The sequence below is a fragment of the Ranitomeya variabilis genome, chromosome 4 (genome assembly GCF_051348905.1).
Source record: "Ranitomeya variabilis isolate aRanVar5 chromosome 4, aRanVar5.hap1, whole genome shotgun sequence".
NCBI classification, from domain to species: domain Eukaryota; kingdom Metazoa; phylum Chordata; class Amphibia; order Anura; family Dendrobatidae; genus Ranitomeya; species Ranitomeya variabilis.
Genome location: NC_135235.1, coordinates 649,922,299 through 649,949,094, shown reverse-complemented (window position 1 = coordinate 649,949,094; position 26,796 = coordinate 649,922,299). Strand labels below are relative to the sequence as shown.

The window sequence follows — 26,796 nt, the reverse complement described above, 5'->3', positions numbered from 1 at the left end:
GTTTCTACATGCGAGACACGGACGTGATTCTCGCATGTGGAAACAAGCCCTTAGCCGGACACTGGAAGGGGGTAAATAAGCGAGATTTCGGCATTTTAGCTCCTGGTGTGGAGGCGATAGCACAATCATATGTCGCCATATACTAGACGTCCGATAACTGGTGATAATCCCCTCATGTGTGGGGTCTGTCTCCAGAGAAATCACACGTTACATTCCACACAGAACATTGTGTAGAAAAAGCGGCGCGAGATAATTGTGCCAGTAGTGAGGGCGAATAATGGCGGAAATGTCACTGACTGAGGAGAAGTCTCCATGTAGCGTCTTCACTGCGGATCACGTGACCCCTGACTCCTCCCCCCTGTGACCTCATCACAGGTCCTGTGCGCACAGAACAGCCATATATGTGGAGTGCGGCTCTGCAGGTGGAGGTAGGTGCTGGAGATTCCCCATTACTGGGCGCAGCCGGGGACATTAACCCGTTCTGCACTGAGACTCTTTTGGGGTTGTTGTTGCCACTTTATAAGAATCATAACGATGTTGTTCTGTTTCCTGTAATAGATACATAGGACCCAACTATGGAGGACAGGAAGTGAGGGAGCGGATTGTTCTCCTAGTACAGGACCATACCCCACACACAGTAGTTTGTTCCCACAATAGTGGCTTCCCACACACACAGGATAATGTTTTCACAGTACTGCCATCCCCCCACTTTCTAATGTTCCCACAGTACTGCCCCCTACTTGCACAATATGGTACCATCCACCTCACTGACTACCTCCGACCACCGACAATTAATAAATACTCACTTATCCTCATTCTTGGTGCAGATAATAATGAACCCTGGATCTATGAGATATTTACCATACGATAGTTGGATAGGCAGGAGTGTGTCATCCATAAAGGTAGCCCACTCGGTTGCTATGATGCCTATGAATTGACAGGGCTCGGTGGGGTGTGGTATTGGTCACCCTCTCCTTCCCATCATCACAATTTCAGCGATATCCACATTGCCATGACGGTGATACCGCTGAATAGATTAGTGAATCAGGGAGTGGAAAGCTCCTGATCCACCATTCAGCCTTCACTTCTGAGTCTGAGACTCCGTGCACTGCAGGCACAATGACGTCACTACATCACACCTGTAGTACGGAGCCTCAGTACTCACACCGCACAGACCAGAGCAGCGCACCTCAGGAACCGGGTTGGCTGAGTAGTGTGTGGTTTTTTTTCCAAAATATCAGGAATTGTGGGGGCATCATATTAAGAGAAGAGCTGTTGGGACTCTCATACTGAATGTGTGGCTGTTAGGGGCCATTATACTGGGGTTGTGGTGGACTGTAAATGCCTCCATACTGAGTGAGGGTTTTTATTTTGTGTAGCAGTTTGTCGTGGCCATAATTAGAGATGAGCAAATATGTTCGGAAAACGATTGCCAAGCATAAATTCGGCACGTATATGATACATTCGGATTCATGATCGGTAACCCAAGCATTTTTCTTTAGATCGGAAAAAGTCGGTAACATTCGGTAAAAGATATAATAGAAGCCGGCAATACATGTGCCGCGTTCAGTAAAATCACAGCCACCAATGTGGGAGACTGGGGTTGAAATCCTGGCTCTGCCCTGTTGGACATAATATACCAGTAGTGGTCCATAACACTATGGTGCCTACCTCAATAAACATGAGTGTCACTGGCAGAGAGAGTGATGCCGGCTCAGACGTCGCCTGAATTAACAAGGTCCTCATCAGATGTTGAGGAACCCGGCAGACCAGAACAAATGAGAGGATATATGAAGCATATGAGGAAACTCTGGATGGATAGAAGACCTGCATGTCCACTAACTGAGAAACAACTAGTCACCCAATGTTTCAATATCCTAAAGAGAAAGCTATTGTCACAACTTGAGATGGAGCAACTGCACTGCAGATCCACCCCAGATGAAGACCTGGAAGAAAAGCATGTGCAACCCCCTGAAGATCCTGATCAAACCCTGCAACTAGAGAGCACTGCAGCTGGTCTGAAACAGAAGATCTTAGATAAACTAAATACCATCAATACCAGAAATCAACTGCCAAGGCTCAACAAAAAAACACTACCAGACAGTATGCTAGAGCAGTGATTTTCAACCTTTTTTGAGCCGTGGCACACTTTTTATACTTAAAAAATCCCGGGGCACACCACCAACCAAAATGGCACAAAATGACACTAAAACAGTACATATTCTACATATAGTTAATAATATAGATTCTAAATGTATTTATACTCACTCAGTGTGAAACCTGGGCCTAAGTGCAACCCTAGCCCTAAGTGCAACCCTAGCCCTAAGTGCAGCCCTAGCCCTAAGTGCAACCCTAGCCGTAAGTGCAACCCTAACCCTAAGTGCAACCCTAACCCTAAGTGCAACCCTAACCCTAATGGAAAAACAAAAATAATTATATTTTCTGTATTTTATTATTGTCCCTACCTATGGGGGTGATAAAGGGGGGTTTATTTACAATTTTTTTTATTTTGATCGCTGTGATAGAACTTATCACAGCGATCAAAATGTACAGGAATGAATCTGCCGGCCGGCAGATTCGGCGGGCGCACTGCGCATGCGCCCGCCATTTTCCAAGATGGCGGCGCCCATGGAGAAGACGGCCGGACACCGGGAGGGACATCGGAGCTAGGTAAGTATGGGGGGGTGGGATCGGAACACGGGGGGGGGGATCGGAGGACCGGGGGAGCGGACAGGAGGACCGGGGGAGCGGACAGGAGGGAGGAGGGGAGCGGACAGGAGATCGGGGCAGAAAGGACGACTGGGGAGGCGATCGGTGGCGGTGGGGGGGGCAGATCGGGGTCTCCAGCCATGGCAGATGCTATTGCAGCATCGGCCATGGCTGGATTGTAATATTTCACCATTGTCATAGGTGAAATATTACAAATCGCTCTGATTGGCTGTTTCACTTTCAACAGCCAATCAGAGCGATCGTAGCCACGGGGGGGGGAAGCCACCCCCCCTGGGCTGAAGTACCACTCCCCCTGTCCCTGCAGATCGGGTGAAATTGGAGTTAACCCTTTCACCCGATCTGCAGGGACGCGATCTTTCCATGACGCCACATAGGCGTCATGGGTCGGATTGGCACCGACTTTCATGACGCCTACGTGGCGTCATGGGTCGGGAAGGGGTTAATGATTATACACAGCATTATTGGCGGGCATTACCTTGGCGGCGGGCAAATGCGAGAATCTCTCCGCTCTCAGGATGACGCGCCGGCCTCGGTGACGTCATTAAGTCGCGAGAGCGTTCAAAGCTCGCGCGTGTGTTATTCCGTCACTGCGCATTGCCGGGGAACAAAACAAAGGGGGCACCATAGTTTGGGGAACTTACCCCGCGGCACACCCAACCATGTGTCGCGGCACACTAGTGTGCCGCGGAACACTGGTTGAAAATCACTGTGCTAGAGGATGCCAATAGAGCAGCTCTTGCATCAATACCTACCACCACCATAACACAAACTAATAACCTGATCTATGCTACTGCCTCAGCAATCATGGAAATGCTTGGCTATACAACCAGCAATAACAAGAAAAGTATGTGCTCCCCTTGGAAAAGAAGACTGTAGGCAAAGATCAAGTTGCCACGAAGGGAAGTCAGCCAAATATCAGAAATACGGAAGTGTATAAAGATCAAGAATAAGACCAAGCTGGACAAGTACAAAGGCCTGACCCCAACTGAAGAGACTGCTATTCAAAGGCTCACAGCACTCGCTGCAAAACAAGGGAGATACATTAGAGAAGCCGAGGCCAAGAAGATAAATGCCCTGTTCTCTAAAGAACCATCCAGAGTGTAAAAAACAACACCAGTGCATTGCAGCTGCAATATCTGAGAATGAAAGACAGCAACCACCTAGAGCAAGAACCAGTCACCATTGAAGAAGCAGACATCCAACAGCGGGTCAAGAATGTGAAGAGCTGGACAGCACCTGGCCTGGACGTGATCCTCACCTACTGGTTAAAGATATTCCCAGCGGTACATGAATGCATGGCAATGCAGATGAATCAACTGCTAGAAGCAGGCCACCACCCAGCTTGGCTAACACAAGGAAGAACAGTGCTGATCATGAAGGATCCTCACAAAGGAACAATTCCATTCAACTACCGCCCAATAACCTGCCTTACAACAACATGGAAACTTCTGTCAGGCATCATAGCCACCAAGCTATGAGCCAGTACATGAATCCAGGTCAGAAAGGCATTGAGACTGACACCAGAGGCTCTAAGCACCAGCTCCTAGTAGATAGAGCAGTTGCTCAAGACTGAAGATCCAGACAGACCAATCCCAGCACAGCCTGGATTGACTACAGCCTAAGACTCAATGCCACACACATGGATCTGTGAATGCTTGGCTCTGTACAATGTCAACAGGAAATTAAGAACCTTCCTCAGAAACTCAATGGGGCTATAGAGAACAACATTGGAAGTCAACTCAAAACAACTAGCACAAGTGACTATCAAATGCAGCATATAACAAGGTGGTGCACTGTCCCCTTTGCTTTTCTGCATAGGCTTGAACCCCTTCAGTCAGATAATTACAGAGTCTGGCTATGGATACAAGTTTAAGAGTGGAAGCACCATCAGCCACCTCCTCTATATGAATGACATCAAGCTGTATGCGAAAAACGAACGAGACATCAATTCACTGATCCACCTGACAAGGATCTACAGTGAAGACATCGGGATGACCTTCGAAATGGAGAAGTTTGGCCGGTTGGTAATAAAGAGTGGCAATGTAGTCAAGACTGATGGAGTGGAATTACCAGCAGGGCACATAGCAGATGTACAGACATGCTACAAGTACCTCGGCATTCCACAGGGATACGGTAACCATGATGAAGAGGCAAGGAAAGCAGCAACATCCAAATACTATCAAAGGGTAAGACAGGTCCTGAAGAGCCTGCTCAATGGGAAGAATAATATCCTGGCCATCAATACATGTGCCCTGCCAGTTATAAGATACCCTGCTGGCATAGTGTGCTGGCCAAAAGAAGAGATAGAAGCTGCAGATGTGAAAACACGAAAGCTCCTAACAATGCATGGAGGTCTCCACCCTAAGTCTAACACGCAACGATTGTATACCAACAGAAAGGAGGGTGGTCGAGGCTTGATAAGCATCCAAGCCACCATCACGGATGAAACAAAGAGTATCCAGGAATAAATCAGAAAAAATGGCACCAAAAGATGAGATGCTGAGAGAAAGCCTAAGGCAGCAACAATAACAGATCTGGAAGGAAGAGCAGGAACATGAACTGCCATGGCAAGACAAGCCACTGCATGGGATGTACCATCGACAGATAATGGAAGTGGCTGACATGGAGAAATCCTACAAATGGCTGGAGAAAGCTGGACTTCCAGACAGCACAGATGCACTAATCCTAGCGGCACAAGAGCAAGCACTAAGTACCAGATCCACAGAAGCAGGAATCTACCACACAAGACAAGACCCAAGGTGCAGACTATGCAAAGAAATCTCAGAAACCGTCCAATGCATAGTAGCAGGATGCAAAATGCAAGAACAGCGTATAGTGAACACCACAACCAAGTAGCGGGAATTGTATTCAGGAACATCTGCACAGCATATGGGCTAATTCCTTCTAAGTCCAGGTGGGAGACCCCAGAAAAAATGGTGAAGAATGAAAGAGCTAAAATCTTGTGCGACTTCAAGATCCAGATGGATAAGCAGTTGTTGGCAGTTCTAGGATGTTTCGCCCCCACCAGCTTGCCCCCAGCAGTTCGCCCCTGGGTACATTTCGCCCCCACACATTTCGTTCCCAGCATTTGGCCCCCAGGATATTTCGCCCCCGCACATTTCTCCCCCAGCAGTTCGCCCCCAGCAGTTTGCCCACTGCAGTTCGCCCCTGGGTACATTTCGCCCCCGCACATTTCGTCCCCAGCATTTGGCCCCTGGATGTTTCTCCTCCGGCAGTTTACCCCCAGCAGTTCGCCCCCGAATGTTTGTGCCCTTGTGGTTCATGAATTCCTGTCCATCATCAATGTTTCGCCCCCAGCAGTTTGCCCCCGGCAGTTCGCCCCCGGATGTTTGTACCCTTGTGGTTCATGAATTCCCGTCCATCATCAATGTTTCACCCCCAGATGTTTTGCCCCCGAATGTTTCCCCTGCAGCATTTTGTCCCTGGATGTGTCTCCATCTGATGTTTCGCACCTAACATTTTTACCCCAGGTATTTTACCCTCAACTTTTGGGGTCAACATGCAGGGATCAAAACATCTATGGCTGAACATACCTGGGGGTAAAATATACAGGACCCCAATTACTGGGGATTCCTGTGGCTGCCTTTTCAGCAGCTCACCCAGTGTCTCTTCTGGCTGGACTTAAAGGAGTATTAACACCCTAGAACAAAAAAAACCTGACATACTTACCTGTCGCAGCTGCAGCTCCTTGGGTCACGGAGTGCAGTTTAGCAGTTCCCTGTGATGTATTCTCCTGCTTCTGGCTGTCTTTTCATCTTCCCTGGTCACTGATCCATGATGAATGCCGCAGCAGTGAGGCTGAATGTCTCCAGGTCGCTCACTGATGTGACTTCACTCCTACCCTATTCATCAGTCAATCCAGGAGGCAGGATGTCTCTTCTGTCACCAAGACTTGTGGTGGCCTCCAGATCCAGCATGGCCATCACCAGCCCACACAGCCAGGAGAAGATGAGCAGAAGACCTCTAGGTAAGTACCAGGAGGGGAAGATCGGCAGCATGCTTACCGCAACATGATTGCTGAAGCATGCTGCCTTATTTTGATTTTGCTGTTCGGCATGAGAATACCTCTTTAATGCAGGCTATGTATGGAAGCAGGGGGATTGTTGACTGACTACAGGGTTAATCCCACCAACCATCTCTGCAGAACTGAGATATTGTCTTTGCTGAATTAAAGCGGTGGTTATCCAGCTTCTACAGAACCTCTTTATCAGGTCTTCAGAAAGGGGGTTTTGAGAATAGCCCTCACAGAACACTCTGCCAGTATACAAAAGAATGGAGCAGCAGCAGATAAAAGTGGTATTCTCACTTCAGGATCCCTTTTTCTGTTGATGCCCATTCCTCAGATTTAGCCAAGAATAGGGTCCAGTTGTATTCTGCATTGAACCAGCTGTTTATCAGTACTTTCAGCACCATCGACAATGACAAGTGACTGGAAGCTGCAGCCATAGCTCTCCATGATTTCAGTGAGATCCAGGGAAGATGTGACAGCGCGTGGCAAAGAGCTGATCCACCGTGACATGCCTTATACAGGAGCATGCACTGCTCTGTGCAGAGAAATGCATGTTCTGGACGGGCCTCGGCTGTGTGCATCCAGTCTTTCAGCAACAAATAGCCCTTTCGGGACAACCATTAAATTGGTGTGGCCCTTGGTGAATATGAGTTTGACACCCCTGATCTAAGACAAGTGACCTTACATGTGTAAAAGAGGAAGTGCCCCAAAATGTATATATTTATATAGAGATGTGTTTAGTGCATGTTTTGGGTATTTCCCCCACATGTATACCACATGGAGCAAAGCCCTCCCCCCTCCAGCCTGCTGTAGAACAAAGCTGCCATGAGCTGGAAAAACACTGAGGAGGTGTATCTTAGTGGACAATAGACTCGTGACTAGGGTTGAGTGACTTTTACTTTTTTGGGGTCGAGTCGGGTTTTGCGAAACCCGACTTTGTCAAAAGTCGAGTCGAGTGAAGTCGGCCGATTATCGCGAAAAGTCGGGGATCGACCGAAACATGAAACCTAATGCAAGTCAATGGGGAAGCATAGTCGGCAGTGAGTGGAGGCCAGGAAAACACCTACAGTGCCCATTTTAATGGCAAAAACATCCATTCTTGTTACTGAAGCTTGTCAATCTTAATTTACTTTATAATAATAGATAGGCATTGGAAATTGGGGGTCATTTGGCTAAAGTTGTGGGGGGTAGGGCTGGTTCAAGTTTTTAGTGGGCCCAGGAAACGTGGACTACGTCACGGCGGTGGAGCAGTGAGAGGTAAGTATGTCAAGTTTGCAAGTGCTGTGATCCTGAGCAAGCAGTGGGGGCCCACTCGTTGGCATTGGCACTGGCACAGGGCCCCTCAAAGTACAGCGGTGTGCTCAGCTTTATACAGTGGAGGACAACACCAGGGAGCGGCACACACCGTTAGTAGGGCCCAACCAAAGTTGAAGGCCAAATGCAGTTTAATATCTGGTACTATAGGCCGAAAGCCTAAAGACTGAAGCTCAGCTGTATACAGTGGAGGACAACACCAGGGAGCGGCACACACCGTTCGTAGGGCCCAACTAAAGTTGAAGGCCAAATGCAGTTTAATTTCTGGTACTATAGGCTGAAAGCCTAAAGACTGAAGCTCAGCTTTATACAGTGGAGGACAACACCAGGGATCGGCACACACCGTTAGTAGGGCCCAACCAAAGTTGAAGGCCAAATGCAGTTTAATATCTGGTACTATAGGCCGAAACCCTAAAGACTGAAGCTCAGCTTTATACAGTGGAGGACAACACCAGGGAGCGGCACACACCGTTAGTAGGGCCCAACCAAAGTTGAAGGCCAAATGCAGTTTAATATCTGGTACTATAGGCCGAAAGCCTAAAGACTGAAGCTCAGCTTTATACAGTGGAGGACAACACCAGGGAGCGGCACACACCGTTAGTAGGGCCCAACCAAAGTAGTAGGCCAACTGCAGTGTGACATTAAAAAATACTTAATGAGAGCCTGAAGGTTGAAGCTCAGACAAAGAAACCTGGAGAACACTAAGGAGGAGGAGAACACCAAGGAGCGTCAGACACCGTTACTAGGCGCCAACCAAAGTAGTAGGCCAACTGCAGTGTGACATTAAAAAATACTTAATGAGAGCCTGAAGGTAGAAGCTCAGACAAGGAAACCTGGAGGAGAACACCAAGGAGCGGCAGACACCGTTACTAGGCCCCAACCAAAGTAGTAGGGCAACTGCTGTCTTATATAAACAACTACTTAATGAGAGCCTGAAGGTTGAAGTTCAGCTTTTTCAGTGGAGGACAGCGTGATTGAGTGTCGCCGCAGACAGACAAAGGTAGTATGTGTTAACTTAAAAAGTTGGCTCTATGCCTTTTTAAATTAGTTTCAGGGGTACACAGGCAGCATTGGTGTGGTCAGCGGAGGACAATTGGAAGGAGGGACCGCAGACAGACTTCCTAGGCCCAAAATATTAAAATAGGCTCTATGCAGCTTAAATTTGGCTACAGGGGTACACAGGCAGCATTGGTGTGGTCAGTGGAGGACAATTGGAAGGAGGGACCGCAGACAGACTTCCTAGGCCCAAAATATTAAAATAGGCTCTATGCAGCTTCCATTAGGTGGCAGGGGTACACAGGCAGCATTGGTGTGGTCAGCGGAGGACAATTGGAAGGAGGGACCGCAGACAGACTTCCTGGGCCCAAAATATTAAAATAGGCTCTATGCAGCTTCTATTAGGTGGCTGGGGTACACAGGCAGCATTGGTGTGGTCAGCGGAGGACAATTGGAAGGAGTGTCTGACACAGTAAGTACTCCGAGTCCCAAAACCTAAATTGATGTTAATGTATCCCAAACAAAAAAAAAAAAAGGGTGGCATACTTAGGTACAGGGGTGTGCTCCTATGCGGACTTTCAGACATTGTAATTTGGCGCAAAGTATTTACTGGTGTAAATGTAGGACAGAGCCCCTGACTATTTTAACTAGCATCATACATGTCAACAAATTGTTATTGTCTGTGCCAGGCATGGAAGGATTTCAGCGCATAGACTAAACAGTGGTGGAGCAGCGACAGATAATTTTGCAAGTGGTAGAGCACTGTTTGACCTTGGGGGGGGACACTCTCTCCTGGCCGGCGGTACAAGCCCAGGACCCCTCATGTTACAACGGTGTGTCTGACGTTGGGTGCGCGCCACCACCGCCAGAGACACTTCATTGTACTATGAGGGACCCAGTGCCAGTGCAGTCGACCAAAAGTGGGCAAACCCACCTCTTCAGACAAACGGCACTCTGACGGGTGCTTGTGCCAAGTGACGAGACCACGACCCCGTGGGGGGAGTTTTCCCATTTAGGGAGGTGTAAACATGTCGTATGCTGGACAAACAGTCATGCAGAAGGAACTGCTGCTGGATGCCATCAATATTGATCCCCTGGAACTCCTGGGGAATAACAAGTTGATGAAGGGTTTGGGGCAACCTTGGAATATTGCCAAGTTGCCTTGATAATCGTATTGTTCTCTTCAGTGATGCTTTCTTTGGGAGAAGTGCTACAAGATTAGTATGAGCTCCTGAAATGACTTCTGTGAGAATCTGTTGTGGTGTCTCCTGTGTTGCCCTTGCCCTGGTGACCGCCTCATTGACAAGTTGGATTGCTTCAGGTCTTGCTGCTTGTGCTGCGTGGTTGTGGGGGTTGGTTACTTTCACCACTTCACCAGATGCTTCATTAGTCCAAACATGTCCCTTGCAAGTCGGCCGTTTGTCACACACCCAGATGCCATGGACATCGTCAGCCGTTCGTTTGGAAAATACATAAATGTGATTCTCATAGACCAACTTCTTCTTCCCACGTTTGGATAGAACTGAATTCATAATTGCTGTGGACACTGACTGATTTTTTTGTGCTAGTACACCTCTCTCTTTTGTAGAGATTTTAGACACTGCTATATTCTGATGTAAAGATGGAATAAGAGCTAGTCTAAGGTAACTTGCAGGACACCTGACATGAAAATTGTTACATCTGCAACAAAGCTTGCAAACAAGCAGGTCAGTGCTGGATCAGGCATAAGTTCACAAAATGTTGTGATTTTAGAGTGGCTTACATTCCCCACCTAAATCAGGCCTCATTTACAATACATTTTTTTAATCCATTTATTTTTTTCGTGTTATGTTTTTGTAACACAAAAACGTTTTAGAAAAGTTCTGGAAAATGTCTTGTTAAATTTGCGGGCAAAATGCTCTGACACTATAATGCAATCAGATGTGAGGTTTTCAGATGGAAACAGTTGATTTAACATGTCACAAAAGTGCAGCACTCTGTACAGTACTTTTGTGGCATGTGGATAGATGACGGACGGGAATTCATGAACCACAAAGACAAACTGGCAAAACATCCAAACAAAATTCTGTGGGCAAAACAGGGTACAAACATCCGGGGGCGAAATGCTAGGGTCAAAACATTGATGACAGATGGGAATTCATGAACCACAAGGGTACAAACATCCGGGGGCAAACTGCCGGGGGCAAAACATTGATGACGGACGGGAATTCATGAACCACAAGGGTACAAACATCCGGGGGCAAACATCCGGGGGCAAACTGCTAGGGGCGAAACATTGATGCCAGACGGGAATTCATGAACCACAAGGGTACAAACATCCGGGGGCGAACTGCCGGGGGCAAACTGCTGGGGCGAAACATTGATGCCGGACGGGAATTCATGAACCACAAGGGTACAAACATCCGGGTGCGAACTGCTGGGGGTGAAACATTGATGACGGATGGGAATTCATGAACCACAAGGGTACAACCATCCAGGGGCGAACTGCCGGGGGCAAACTGCTGGGGCGAAATATTGATGATAGATGGGAATTCATAAACCACAAGGGTACAAACATCTGGGGCGAACTGCTGGGGGCGAACTGCTGGGGGCGAAACATCTGGGGGCCAAATGCTGGGGAAGAAATGTACCCAGGGGAGAACTGCTGGGGGCGAAACATCCGGGGGCCAAATGCTTGGGAAACATTGATGACGGATGGGAATTCATGAACCACAAGGGTGCAAACATCTGGGGCGAACTGCTGGGGGCGAACTGATGGGGGCAAACTGCTGGGGGCGAAACATCTGGGGGACAAATGCTGGGGAAGAAATGTACCCAGGGGAGAACTGCTGGGGGCGAAATGTGCAGGGGCGAAATGTGCGGGTGCAAAACATCTTGGGGGGCCAGATGCTGGGGACAAAATGTGTGGGGGCGAAATGTACCCAGGGGCGAACTGCTGGGGGCGAACTGCTGGGGGTGAACTGCTGGGGGCGAACTGCTGGGGGCGAAACATCCATTTCCCCTCCCATTCAGACGGTGACAAAAGCGGAAAAGAGAGCAGTAAGACTGACTCTGGTATAAATAGCAAAACTTCCTCCCATCGCCGAAGACGTAAAAGAGGAAAAGGGGCTGAACAAATTGCTCACTCGGAGAAGAGTGATAAAGAGGAGACAGGGACAGGTGCCTACAAAGATAATGTCCCTGAGATAGAAGTCACTTTATCCTTGACAAAACTCAGCACTGAAGTAGCCGAGGACATGGGAAATGTAAAACTGTCCCAGGGTGGTGGTAGGGCTCCAACAGCTGGTATCACAGTTGGAGACCAACTCCAAGATAAAATAGAGAGCCTGCAGGAGAAGCTGTCCAATTCGACCGCTATCACCCAACAACTAGAGGATAAAGTTGACAAGCTGACCAAGGAAATATGCACGTGTAAAGAGCAAGCAGACAGCTTTCGCCAAGTAGAAGCACACGTACAAATCTTGGAGAAAGAGCATGACAAGGTCTGTCAACAGCTGGCAAAGGAAAGTTTGAAGGTGGTGAGTATGGAAGGCGCCAACTCCGCGCAGCTGGACAGTTGCATCACCTTGAGTCTGAGCTCTCAGCAGTCAAGGCCCGGATTGTAGCGAAGGAAGCACAGGGGTTCCAGGAACTCGCTAAAGGATTGTCTTGTGAGAAGGAAAAGGTGGCATATTTACAGGCCGAATTATAACACTGTAAGGGCATGTTGAACAAGAAAAGGCCCTGAGACAAATGGCAGAGCACAGACTGGATGAGCTGGAGAAGGAAGTCATCACCTGACACCATGGCACAGTGTCAATAAGGCCTTAGGCGAAAATGTGGAAGTGCTCCGAGAAGCAGTAAGAGGTCTTCTGCCAGAGGAGAAGTTACGGGTCAGAGACTTACAGCTGCCGTGCCCGAATGATACCAAGGTGGAGCTGCAGATGCCCATCTTGGCGAGGGAGGTTGAGAAGTATAAAACTGAGGCAGATCTTGCGCTAAAAGCAGACAGTCACCCGGTCGTGGCAGATGTCTTGATGGAAGTGTCGGAGCTAAACCAGGAGCCATCTGTCCGTGAAGAAAATGAGACCTTGTTCAAGTGCATGATGGATGAACCCGAGGACGTGCGGGGTGCATGTTCCAATGAGGGTGTGCATGATGCCTTCAAAGAGGCAGTAGAAGCATGTAGTGTGCACTGGGCACCAGAGACGGAACAGTTGGTGATACTGTTGACTAAGGACTAGAGGTCACAGTGAAGTGGGTGGTTATCCTGAGTGATATGCACCTACAATGTCTCCAAATGAAACGGATGATCCTGTTGAGGAATGAGGAAACCGCTCGACATCTGGAGCTTGTGAGAGAAGCTCAAAATCGGCTGGGCTTTGTGGGAGAAGTCATCCTGGTACCCGCAAATTTGGTGGGGAAAATCATCGGAAGACTTGGGAGAGTGATGCAGGAGATAGTGAATAAATCTGGTGTGAAGAGACTGAGGATTTTGGCTGATGATTGACGAGGCCCAGGACGTGGGTGAAGATGGGATGGTTCCATTGCTTGTTGTCGCATCCGTGGAGTCTTGGGAATATCCAGATGCTCCTGGGTTATTGCATGGCATACCTGAAAGAAATCGAGTAGCTAAGACTGGACCGGCTGCAGATCAATAAAGAGCTGCAGAAAATGGGACACAGATGAACCCCCAGCTGCATATCGAAGAGTAAGGAGGCGAAGAGGTAGCGCAGGGCTGAGTGACTTAGGCGGGAGACCCGGTAGCGGATGTGTTGACAGTCAGTCTAGACAGGTCATATGGGTGCAAGGAAATTGCGACGCCAGATTGACCATGACGCCCAAACCCGACGGAGAGGACCCTATTGACTGGTAGGGCAAGGTGACATGTGTGACCTGTCTCGAGACCCCTGGTGTGTGACAAATGTTCAACCCCACAGGAGTGAACAGAGGGGGGATATGTGATGGAGTAACCCCTGTAACAGGTAGGGGGTGCTGCAGGGTCTTCCCGGTATAAGCACAGAGATGCATTGAGGCCATAGGAATGTATAGCAATCGCAGGCATGACTGTGATGATGTGACAGTGTCCGGCTTTGTGATGAATGGCCAGTATGTGTCGCAGAGGAGGATGTCTTCTGTGCTGTGAGCTTCACTTGATATGGGGAGCTGCTCCCTGCAAAGCAACCCGGAGTATTTTGTCTTTGGTTCACATGAGCACTAAGATGTCGGTTTGTGCATCTGGGTCCGGGTTGCGGGTAGCTATGAGAGATGGGAACATCTGGCTACCCACATACCTCACCTCTGGGTGCTGACTGTTCCCCTTTTTTTCCTATTGAGCAGTGCGGATGTTTGAGGACCTGCAGTGATGTCAGGATCACGTGACAAGCCCATGTGATCCATACCTCACCTGTGGGAGTGGTTAGAGGTACATAATGTGACCAGGGTGTGGGTCACATGTTCCTGTGGTTTCCTATGTTTGGATCTGAATGGTCCAAGAGCCAGGTCCTGGTAGAAACCTCTGTGTTGGGAGTGCTGTCTCCCTGAAGAGCACGTGGTGGGACTTTGCTACTGGTGGCCTGGGTGTTGGACGGTCCCAACTGGGGACGAACATCCTGAAAAGCACCCTGACAGGCCACCTGTGGGAGGAAAGGCCTGGGTGTTGGGAGGTCCAGAGTGTGGACCGGATCCCTGAGGAGCACCTGGAGAGGCTGTGATCCTAACATGACCCATGTGGTACAGCGAGTGAAAAACCTGCAACGCTGACAAGCAGGTAATACCAGACTTTGTGTGTTTGGCTCCAGAGCGAGCCTGAGTATTGGACTTGACCAAAAGTGTATGGTCACAGTCCGTATGGAACAGAGCCACGCTATGAACATTGTCACTTTGTTTTGCCATACTATGAAGGCTGTTACTTTGTGTTTTGTGTCACTGGTGTTTATGGAGTAATAAACCCAGGTGAATCTTTCAAGAGGAAAAAACGTCTTGCTGTGTGTTATATCGCTGCCAAGCGAGTATTCCCCTACTCGTTAGTAAGCACAATCTTACACATGTGAAAATTATAAAATGTGTCTTCTGCCTTTTCCATGTTTTTTTATTGTTTTTACAAGAATTGTTGCAGCCAATTTTCTTTAGAAACATTTCAATATCTTTTTTTTCTGGTGTTTTTCTTGTAATATAGGAAAGCCTAAAGCCAGAAATAAACCTCACAAATCACAGTACATGGAGACTTTGGGATCAGATCATTTCTGTCCGCGTTGATTGTGGAAACAAAAAAGCTTTTATAAAAGCCTCAAACTTCTGTGTGTGTGAATCAGACCTGAGATCTAACGTGATAGAAGATTACAGTGTGGGGAAGACTGGAAACCTTCATATAGACGGCCGGTGTAGACGGTCTCTACAATATCGGATCCTCCCAGTGAAGATCTTCTATAGAAGAGAATTTTCCTGATTTACCCATCAAAGATGGATATGGACAGAGACAAGATGGCGGAGAGGATATTACACCTCACCCTAGAGATCCTCTTCCGGCTTACTGGAGAGGTGAGAGATTCTGATGACGTCACATTACATCATTCTTATCTATGGGAATAACAGATGGACAGAACTGGAGAGGTGAGGACTCTGGAAATATCTGTAGTGAGATTTATTAATGTGTCACTCTCTCCATTACCAGGATTACACAGTGGTGAAGAAGGCTTCTAGTGATCGCTGTCAGGACCCTGTGTCTGAGGGATGGGGAAGACCCCTGAGCCCAATCACGGGGCCTCCACCTCACCCCCTGATCCATGAGGACATCAATGACCAGAAGATCTTAGAACTCATCTACAAGATGATTGAGCTGCTGACTGGAGAGGTGACACTGCTGGGAATGCTGGGACATTATACCGTAACACTATGAAGGGATCAGAAGGATGACGGTATCGTTGAATGTGTCAGGTTCCTATAAGGTGTCAGGATGTCACCGTCTATTTCTCCATGGAGGAGTGGGAGTATTTAGAAGGACACAGAGATCTGTACAAGAACGTCATAATGGAGGTTCCCCAGCCCCTCACATCTCCTGGTAATAGGACTAAATATATACAGCCTATAATTATCTGTATTTAAATAATTCAGTCCCTGTATGTGTTTCCTCCAGATCTATCCAGTAAGAGGACAACACCAGAGAGATGTCCCCATCCTCTTCTTCCACTGGACTGTAACCAAGAAGATCCCAATGCTCCTCAGGATCACCAGGTAGATGGACAGAAGGTGTCATGAGATGTCCCATATTATGTGTAGATGCCCGTGAAGGTCTTGTGCTCAGTCTTGTTTTATCCACCAGTATTATATGTTTTATACTTGTGTAATGAGAACGGTGGAGATGGCAGGATTAGAGCTGATCATAGATGGGACTTCTCCATCTGTCGGTGACTTTTACAATATTTGTTTCAGGGTGACGATCTGACCCATATTAATACTACAGAGACATATGTGAGGGGTGATGAGGGGTGTAAAGAGGAAATTCCTACATATGACTACCCAGGTGAGTAGTAACCACTAAATAAATGCAGAGAAGTCACAGATTCTTCTCAGTCACCGGCTGTGGCTGCTTTATCGGTGGTGTAGTCCGGCCGTATTACCATGATCACCATTTTGCCTCTAGACCACAACATTCTCCTCCGCCTAAAACTGTTCAAATAACTTTGGTCATTGAATGCCCTATTTTTTAGAATTTATAACCTGGTAGATCCACCTACCCTCTCGGTTTAGGAGACGCTGTTACCTGCCCAGATCTGTGAACTATAAAGCCAAATGACAGCGTACGTAGAATGTGCTGACAAGATAGAAAATCACTTGAAGAAAAATATTATGATGGGCCTGTAAGAGAAAGCGGAGGGTGATGATGCTGTTGGCTTCCTAGAACCCTGAGATCTTATCGGATGAATCTCCTTCTCTCTCTTCTGTGCTGCCGAATGTGATCATATGGTCCCTACAAGACCAGGTCTAGTCTTTCTGGCCAAACTTCACTTTTATGAGCGACAACATTAAATGTGCAGTGAGGCCAAGTGTGAATTTCTGGACAATAACAGAGTTTCCCTTTATCCTGAGTTTTCAATTTGTATTAAAACCGACTAACTTCAAGGAGGATTGTGATAATCTACATAAAACCCATCACACCGGTGCCATGATTAGTGTTGAGCGATACCGTCCGATACTTGAAAGTATCGGTATCGGATAGTATCGGCCGATACCCGAAAAATATCGGATATCGCCGATACCGATACCCGATACCAATGCAAGTCAATGGGACACAAGTATCGGAAGGTATCCCTGGATGGTTCCCAGGGTCTGAAGGAGAGGAAACTCTCCTTCAGGCCCTGGGATCCATATTAATGTGTAAAATAAAGAACTAAAATAAAAAATATGGATATACTCACCTCTCCGGCGACCCCTGTACCTTACCGCTGTAACCGGCAGCCTCCGTTCCTAAGAATGAGGAGTTTAGAACCTTCGATGACGTCGCGGCTGACGTCGCGGCTTCTGATTGGTCGCGTGAGGGGTCACATGAGCGAGTCAGAATCCGCGACGTCAGCCGCGACGTCATCGAAGGTCCTAAACTCCTCATCCTTAGGAACGGAGGCTGCCGGTTACAGCGGTAAGGTACAGGGGCCGCCGGAGAGGTGAGTATATCCATATTTTTTATTTTAATTCTTTATTTTTTACATTAATATAGATCCCGATACCGATTCCCGATATTGCAAAAGTATCGGAACTCGGTATCGGAATTCCGATACCGCAAGTATCGGCCGATACCCGATACTTGCGGTATCGGAATGCTCAACACTAGCCATGATATATCTCTGAACTGTGCGTGGCTGATGGCTCTAATATACATTTATTCCCGCCTGCAGGAGATGTGTTGGCTCCAGCCCTGGTTTCATGGATTCACTCCACCTCATAAAATTACATTGTTTTTGATGCTAAGAAATTCAGATTACTGCACAGTCTCTCCTGAAATGGGGAGCAATATTATTTTCTCTAATCTTCTGGTCAGGATTCATAGTAGCTCCAATGGCCCACCATAAATGAAGGCAACTCTGGTTTACTGTTGTTTAATCTGTATTTGTAGTTTTCAGTTAATGAGATTCTCGTGCTCTGGGGCGGGGCTATGGGTGGGGCTTTATGTGGTGCTCTGGGGTGGGGCTGTGGGCGGGGTTTTATGTGGTGCTGTGGGCGGGGCTTTATGTGGTGCTCTGATTACATATTCATCTGTATTGGCTTATGACAGGTCGCCGATCCCTCACTGACCTGCTCCCCATTTTTACATAATGCATATAATAGTGTTGATATTATTGTTGATAATGCCTATAATATTGTGGCGATTGGGACTTGAAGGCTTAGAAAAAAAATTACATACAGCAAAATGACACCAGCGCGCCTGTCCAGTAACATCTATTTCTTACTTGTAGATTCTACTGTGCAGGCACCGCCATCGACCTTATGACCTGTTATAAGCCAATACACATGCATATGTAATCAGAGCACCACATAAAGCCCGCCCACAGCCCCACAAAGCCCCGCCCACAGCACTACATACAGCCCAGCCCACAGCCCTGCCTCAGAGCACGAGAATCTCATTAACTGAAAACTACAAATACAGATTAAGCAACAACCACAAGACGGATTTCATCACCAGCTATCAGTATATTCAGTATAAGTGCACCGACCTGACAGTGTCTGTAGTTACTGAGCACAATCCTGCTGACAGGTTCCCTTTAAGACATCTCCGCTCTGCACTATTATACACAGTTCTCTTTTTAAATTGATAATATTTCTTCTTGGAACTCATTTGACAGAAAATATTGGAGCTTCCGATAGTTTAGATTGTGAAGTCACCGAGCCCCATGTTCTAATTACCCCAGAGAGGTTTCACCACTAGCTCCTCATTTATTACTGATGGAGACTGTTCAGTTTGAGCATTTCAGTAGATGTTATTATCTATAGTCAGGTTTTGGTTACAGTAGTGTCCAAAATCCTCTGATTTAACCTTTTCCTGCAGCCAGTTTTGTGTTCTTAATCAGGCGCCATTTTTACAATCTGACGTGGTCACTTTGTGTGGAGATAACTTTGGAATTATTCACAAAGGATAATAGAAAACAAATGGATCTTACAAATTATTTTCCAACTTCTCACAATACCCTACATACGATTGTACACTACTCTCTGGGCACACGGTAGTGTTCAGGAGGGAAGGAGCGCCATTTAGCTGTTTGAATGCAGATCTAGCTGGAATAGTTTGCAGACACAATGTATTAGGAGCACTGTTCGTGGTCAACCGGCAGCTCAAAAGATCTCCACCATGAACATGCTTGGCACTATCTTCTTTGCTTTCCATATCCCAAGGATTGCCTTGCTCATTGCCCTTTAACACCATTACATGAATCTGGACTCACACTGGGACCCCTAGGCTTGGACCATGGTGTTACCTGCTATTCTGTGGTGTTAGATGGCAAGAAGAATAGTCAGGTAGCTGGGTCAGAACCAGAAGGACAGAATACAGAATCAGAAGACACGAGTAGTCAGTAAATGGGCCACGGTCACAACAGGAAACAAATACACAAGCCGCAAGCTGAGCACAGAGGACTGAACCAGAGGAGGACAATGCTGTTTCTGGCAGATTCCATGTGCTTTGAGTAGTGATGAGCGAGTATACTCGTTGCTCGGGTTTTCCAGAGCATGCTCAGGTGGTCTCCGAGTATTTGTGACTGCTCGGAGATTTATTTTTTGTTGACTCAGCTGCATGATTTACGGCTGTTATCCAGCCTGAGTGCATGTGGGGGTTGCCTGATTGCTAGGGAATCCCCAGATGTAATCAAGCTGTCTAGTAGCCATAAATCATACAGCTGTGGCAAGGAAAACTAAATCTCTGAGCAGTCACAAATACTCAGAGACCATCCGAGCGAGCTCGGGAAAACCCGAGCAACGTATATGCTCGCTCATCATTAGCTTTGAGCTTTAGTAGGGTGTGGTACTTTCCAATTGGCTGAAGTAGAGAATAGATTACTCCAGCTGGACAGCAGGAACAGATCCCAGATGAGATTGGACACACCATATGCAGAAGCCCTAATATGACTAAATGACAGAAATCCAGAATAGTGGAAATCTTTGTAAAGTTATTCCATTTTATCAATTAATTCACTGAGGGTTATAATCTGTACATATGTGGTCAAAATAGAACTAAAAGATCTATGATAATGAACAAATGAAAGTCAGACATTGCATTTCAGCCATGCTTCTGCAGCACCCCAGGTGACCGGTTACTGCAGTGATGTTGCTTTTCCTTCGGGGAAGGTAATGTCATGCTCAAAGGCAATGGAATTCTCTACACCAGGTAAGGCACCCACGCACAACACATTCTGAATCCAGGCCAGAAAGGGGAGCTCAGGGTAGCTTCCCTAAACTATATGTATTCTGGTCTGGAGGAGTTAGGTCAGTCTTAGAGGAACACTGAAGTGGAAGGACGTCTGCAACTGAGTGCAGACAGAGAGGCCTGGCAGCCAAGAAGGAGCTGCAGCCTCAGGGAAGAAATAACCTGGAAGGGTTAGAAGTGGAGTGCCTAGAGAGGAACAGAGCACAGGAGAGGAACAGGGCTCAGCCGGGGAACAGCAGAAGGACACCCTCAGAGCCAGCGCACCAGCTGGGAACCGGGAGCCTGAGGCTTTTGTGGGACTCTAAGACATGGAGCAGAACCAGAGGGCAGGACACTACACTTTACCTGCCCGCACCACACCTGAGACGCAGCAGCACCTAAGGAGCCCGGGGCATGTTAGAGTCCCTGTAAAAAGGCTGTGTGCACACGTTCAGGATTTTTCGTGTTTTTTTTGCTATAAAAATACTTAAACGCATACATATGCATCCCATCATTTATAATGCATTCCGCAATTTTTGTGCATATGTTGCATTTTTTTCCCGCAAAAAAAACCGCGTTGCGGTAAAAAACGCAGCATGTTCATTAATTTTGTGGATTTTTTGCAGATTTCCCACTATATTATTGCATTGGCAACCTCCGGAAAAAAAAAATGTCTGGTTTTGTTCAGGAAATTTCTGCAAGAAATCCTGACATGTGCACATAGCCTTGAGGACAGTTTAACCCCTTTCTTCCATCGGATGGAATAGTACGTCCAATGGCAGGTCCCCTGCTTTGTTGTGGGCTCCGGCGGTGAGCCCACATGAAAGCCGGGACATTTCACCTGTTTTGAACAGCTGACATGTGCGAGCAATATGCGCGTGCGGAATCGCGATCCACCTGCGCCTATTAATTAGTTAAATGCCACTGTCAAACTCTGAAAGCGGCATTTAAAAAGCGCTTCCAGCCATCGCGCTTGAAATGTGCTCTCCGCTGACCACCATCACGTGATCGAGGGTTAGTGGTGCGTCAGCATGACAACCAGAGGTCTCCTGGATACCTCTATGGTTGTTGATGCCGTATTGCTATGAGCGCCACCCTGTGGTCGGCGCTCATAGCAATACTGTAATTGTGCTACATAGGAGCGATCTGATCGCTCCTATGTAGCAGAGCCGATCAGGTTATGCCAGCTTCTAGTCTCCCATGGAGGCTATTGAAGCACTGCAAAAGTAAAAAAAATGTTTTTAAAAATATGAAAAAAAAATATATATAAAAGTTTAAATCGCCCCTTTCTCCCCATTCAAAATAAAACATAAAAAAATCAAACCTACACATATTTGGTATCACCGCGTTCAGAATCGCCTGATCTATCAATAAAACAAAAGATTAACCTGGTTGCTAAACAGCGTAGCGAGGAAAATTCAAAACTCCAGAATTACATTTTTTTGGTCGCCGTGACATTGCATTAAAATTTAATAATGGGCGATCAAAACAACATATCTGCACAAAAGTGGTATCACTAAAAACATCAGCTCCTCACGCAAAAAATAAACAAACAAAAAACTAGTGAAAGATTTCACTTTTTTGAAATTTCACTGCACTTGGATTTTTTTATCCCAGTTTTCTAGTACACGACATGGTAAAACCAATGGTGTTGTTCAAAAGTACATCTCGTCCCACAAACAATATGCCCTCACGTGGCCATATTGACGGAAAAATAAAAAAGTTATGGCTCTTGGAAGAAGGGCAAATGCAAAACTGAAAAAAGCTCTGTAGGTTAAAGGGTTAAGTAGAAGGGCTCAAAAATATAAAAGGATATTTTACTAAAAAATAATTGTTTTTTTATCTTAGCAGATGACTGTACCAGGAGATCAGAGGGACAGCTGACATCTTCAATTTTTAAATCTGATGATTTTGAGATCCAACAAGATACAACTGAAGTGAACGCCATTACTCCAGATATTTCATCATCCATTCACAGCAAAGATCTGTCATCTGATCCTCTGAAACCGGTCCCATCTTCTGATTCATTTCTGACTACTAAGAAAAATCAAAGTCACAAAAGAGGCATTAAAAAAAAAACTGCTCCTAAAGCAAAGAAGTCATTTTCATGTTCAGAATGTGGGAAATATTTTAACCGGAAATCATATTTTGTTAGACACCAAAGAACTCACACAGGAGAGAAACCTTTTTCCTGTTCAGAATGTGGGAAATGTTTTAACCGGAAATGGAATCTTGATGAACACCAAAGAACCCACACAGGGGAGAAGCCTTTTTCCTGTTCAGAATGTGGGAAATGTTTTAAATGGAAAGCGCTTCTTGTTAGACATCAGTGCAGTCACACAGAGGAGAAGCCTTTTACATTTTCTTAATGTGGGAAATATTTTACTTATAAACTTATGAAGTATATAGTTTGAGGTCTGGGATCTGCCAATATGTGGCTGGTTTTCTGACTGTTTTGGACAACATGATACATGATTTTAGTCTTGTCTCGCTTGAATATAGGTCAGTATTAAATAGTCTCCTGAGGAGTCGCCTTTAGTAAGGATGATGAAACACGTAGAAATGAGATGCTTGGAGAGTGAGTGTGTATACGTCACCTCACCCTATATACTGAGACATAGGGTACACGTTTTTTCTCTTAAGTCACCTTCTGACTAACCTTCAGGGGGTGAATTATCGGTATAGCTTTACATTTGGAATTAATAAAGTTTAGTTTTATCCTTTTGTCAGTGAATCTTCTAATCAAGGGATCATTTTATGTATAATTATATCCTATTGGAATTTTTTTTCTCAGTGAACTCATTCCTCATGTTTGGCCTCATTTAATTAAAAACACTCATACTCCGCTGGCGGCCGGCTCCACTTCAGCGGTGTCGAGACTCACTGTCCCGGGGCTTATGTGAGGTTGTTACATCACACGAGCCCTGCACCCGATCAGCGGCAGCTTCACTGCTCCTTCCTTCGGACGTATTGAACATGAACAGGAAGCCAGGGCCGCGGCTGCTCTCTGACTGCCTCATGATGCTTGATTTGTCCGAAGGTGGGGACAGTGACGTCAGCGCTGATTGGGCACAGGGCTCACATGACGTAAAAACCTCAAAAGATCCCCAAGAACACAAGCGCCAACACCAGTGAAACGGCGCCACCATGGGAGGTTTGTATGAGGATTTTTATTTTAACAGGACCAAACATGAGGAATGAGAAGGGCTTGTCCAAGTAGTTGTCAACCTTTATAAACAGCAAAAATCCCACACCGGAAACGTCATTATTATACCTAGAGGGTGAGAAATGAATTACAGGAATATCGTATTTTGTTGACCTTCAAAAATAACTCATACGGGGAGAACCTATATATAATTGACAAATTGTACAAAACATGATGCGCGCGGCATGTGTTTAAGGTGAGAATATTATATGGGAGTTTTATAGGATAAACCAAATACCAACAGAAAATAAATGACCCAAAACAACCATTTATCAGTAAAAATAACTCCTCTTTATTAGGTAAAGTATTAGAATATACAAATAAAAAACAAGTTCAACCACCAGAAGTATTTTGGTTTTGCATTTTCATTTTTTGATCGCCTTCTTCCCAGACCCATATCTTTTTTTTTTTTTCTTTTTTAAAGTCAAAATGGCCATGTGAGGGCTTGTTTTTTGAAGCACAAGTTGTACTTTTGAACACCATCATTGGTTTTAACATAACGTGTACTGGAAAACAAGAACAAAAAATGAACTGCTGTGAAATTGCAAAAAAAAGCGCAATCCCACAGTTGTTTGTTGGGTTTTTTTTTACCATGTTCACTAAATGCTAAAACTGAGCTGTCATTATGATTCTCCAGGTCATTATGAGTTCATAAACACCAAACTTGTTTAGGTTCTTTTTTATTGAAGTGATGGAAAAAAATTCCAAGTTTGTTGGAAACTTTTTGTGTCGAGTGAGGGCTTATTTTTTGCGTGCCGAGCTGTTTTTATTGATACCATTTTGGTACAGATACGATCTTTTGATCGCCCGTTATTGCATTTTAATGCAATGTTGTGGCGACTAAAAAAAAGTATTTCTGGAATTTTGACTTTTTTGTGTTAGGCCGGTTTCACACGTCAGTGGCTCCGGTACGTGAGGTGACAGTTTCCTCACGTACCGGAGACACTGACACACGTAGACCCATAAAAATCAATGCATCTGTTCAGATGTCATTGATTTTTTGCGGACCGTGTCTCCGTGTGCCAAACACGGAGACATGTCAGTGTTCGTGGGAGCGCACGTTTTACACGGACCCAATAGAGTCAATGGGTCCGCGTAAAACACGGACCTCACACGGACATTCTCCATCTGGGGTCCGTGTGCGTGCAGGAGACAGCGCTACAGTAAGCGCTGTCCCCCCCCACATGGTGCTGAAGCCGGTATTCATATCTTCCCTGTAGCAGCGTTTGCTATAGAGAAAATATGAAGAATAGTGTTAAAAATAAAGATCCATGTGTCCGCCGCCCCCCCACCCCCTGTGCGCCCCCCCGCTGGTCAGAAAATACTTACTCGCTCCTTCCTGGTCTGGCCCCGCCTCCTACTGTATGCGGTCACGTGGGGCCGATCATTTACAATCATGAATAGTCGGCTCCGCCCCTATGGGAGGTGGAGCCACATATTCATGACTGTAAATGATCGGGCCCACATGACTGCATGCAGGAGAAGCCGCGGCCAGACCAGGAAGGAGCGACAGCCGACGGGGGACCCGGGTAAGTATTTTCTGACCAGCGGGGGGGGCGCACAGGGGGTGGGGGGGCGGCGGACACCTAAATCTTTATTTTTAACACTATTCTTCATATTTTCTCTGCAGCAAACGCTACTGCAGAGAGGATATGAATCGCAGCTTCAGCACCATGCAGAGTGGGTACCACACGCTCCGTGTGGTACCCACTCGCCATACGGGCGGCACACGTGTGCCTCACGTATGGCCTCCGTGAGTTCCCAGGCACACGGACACGGATAACTCCGGTACCGATTTATTCCGGTACCGGAATTATCTGGACGTGTGGGACAGCCCTTACGCTGTTTAGCGATGAGGTTAATTCTTTTTTCATATTGATAGATTGGGTGATTCTGAATGCGGCAATACCTAATATGTGTCTGTTTGATTTTTTTTATTGTTTTATTTTGAATTGAGGGGAAAGGGTGTGATTTGAACTTTTTTTTTTTTTTTAAATATTTATATATTTCTTTATTTACTTTTGGTGTTGTGAAGACATACAACATTGTATCTTAATTAACCAGAAGACTATTTTTAGCAAACGAAGAATAATAGAATGTTATCTGTATGTTGGCTTTCAAATTTAAGTGTTGATTTCTGGTTGGTCAAGAAAAGTCTTTTGTTTGTGTAGGCCTGTAATATTAAGGCTGTGTGCACACGTAGCAGATTTTTTGCGTTTTTTTCGCGGTTTTTCGCTATAAAAACGCTATAAAACTGCGAAAAAAACGCTAACATTAAGCATCCTATGTAACAGAATGCAATCCGCATTTTTTGTGCACATGCTGCATTTTTTTCCTGAGCGGAATCGCAATCCAGAAAAAAACGCAGCATGTTCATTAAAATTGCGGAATCGCGGCGATTCTGCACACATAGGAGTGCATTGATCTGCTTACTTCCCGCACGGGGCTGTGCACACCATGCGGGAAGTAAGCAGATCAAGTGCGGTTGGTACCCAGGGTGGAGGAGAGGAGACTCTCCTCCACGGACTGGGCACCATATAAGTGGTAAAAAAAAAATAATTAAAATAAAAAATAGCGATATACTCACCCTCTGGCGGCCCGACCTTCTCAACGGCTTCTGTGGTGTGTGTGAAGGACCTGTGATGACGTCACGGTCACATGACCGCGGGTCACGTGACCGCTACGTCAATGGAAGGTCCTGAACACACAGCATTAGGAACGGAAGCCGCTGAGGTGAGTATAACCTTTTTTTTTATTTTTTTAAATATTTTTAACATTCTACCTTTTACTATAGATGCTGCATAGGCTGCATGTATAGTAAAAAGTTGGTCACACTTGTCAAACACTATGTTTGACAAGTGTGACCAACCTGTCAAACAGTTTTCCAAGCGATGCTACAGATCGCTTGGGAAACGCTAGCATTCTGCAAGCTAATTATGCTTGCAAAACGCTAGTTTTCTGCGGGTATATGCATGCTAATTCTGCATGCGATATACCCGCGGCAGGAGGCGCAGAATTGCCGCGGATATTTCCGCGGCAATTCTGCTACGTGTGCACATAGCCTAACTTTTATTGTGCTCTTATCCTTGATCACTAGTGATGTTTGCTGATATGCTAATTACGCATTGTGTTATGGAGCCAGTTTGTTGACTT

General features: G+C 46.3%; 1 protein-coding gene across 1 annotated transcript; it reads left to right on the top strand.

Annotated features, from left to right (window-relative positions):
- Positions 1–390: 390 nt before the first annotated feature.
- On the top strand, positions 391–23,158 carry LOC143766187 (gastrula zinc finger protein XlCGF66.1-like). Its single transcript, XM_077253663.1, has 7 exons — positions 391–428; positions 15,228–15,589; positions 15,723–15,902; positions 15,986–16,109; positions 16,185–16,282; positions 16,481–16,571; positions 22,287–23,158. The coding sequence occupies exons 2-7, from the start codon at positions 15,512–15,514 to the stop codon at positions 22,805–22,807; spliced, it is 1,092 nt and encodes a 363-aa protein (XP_077109778.1). The 5' UTR covers positions 391–428; positions 15,228–15,511; the 3' UTR covers positions 22,808–23,158.
- Positions 23,159–26,796: the final 3,638 nt, after the last annotated feature.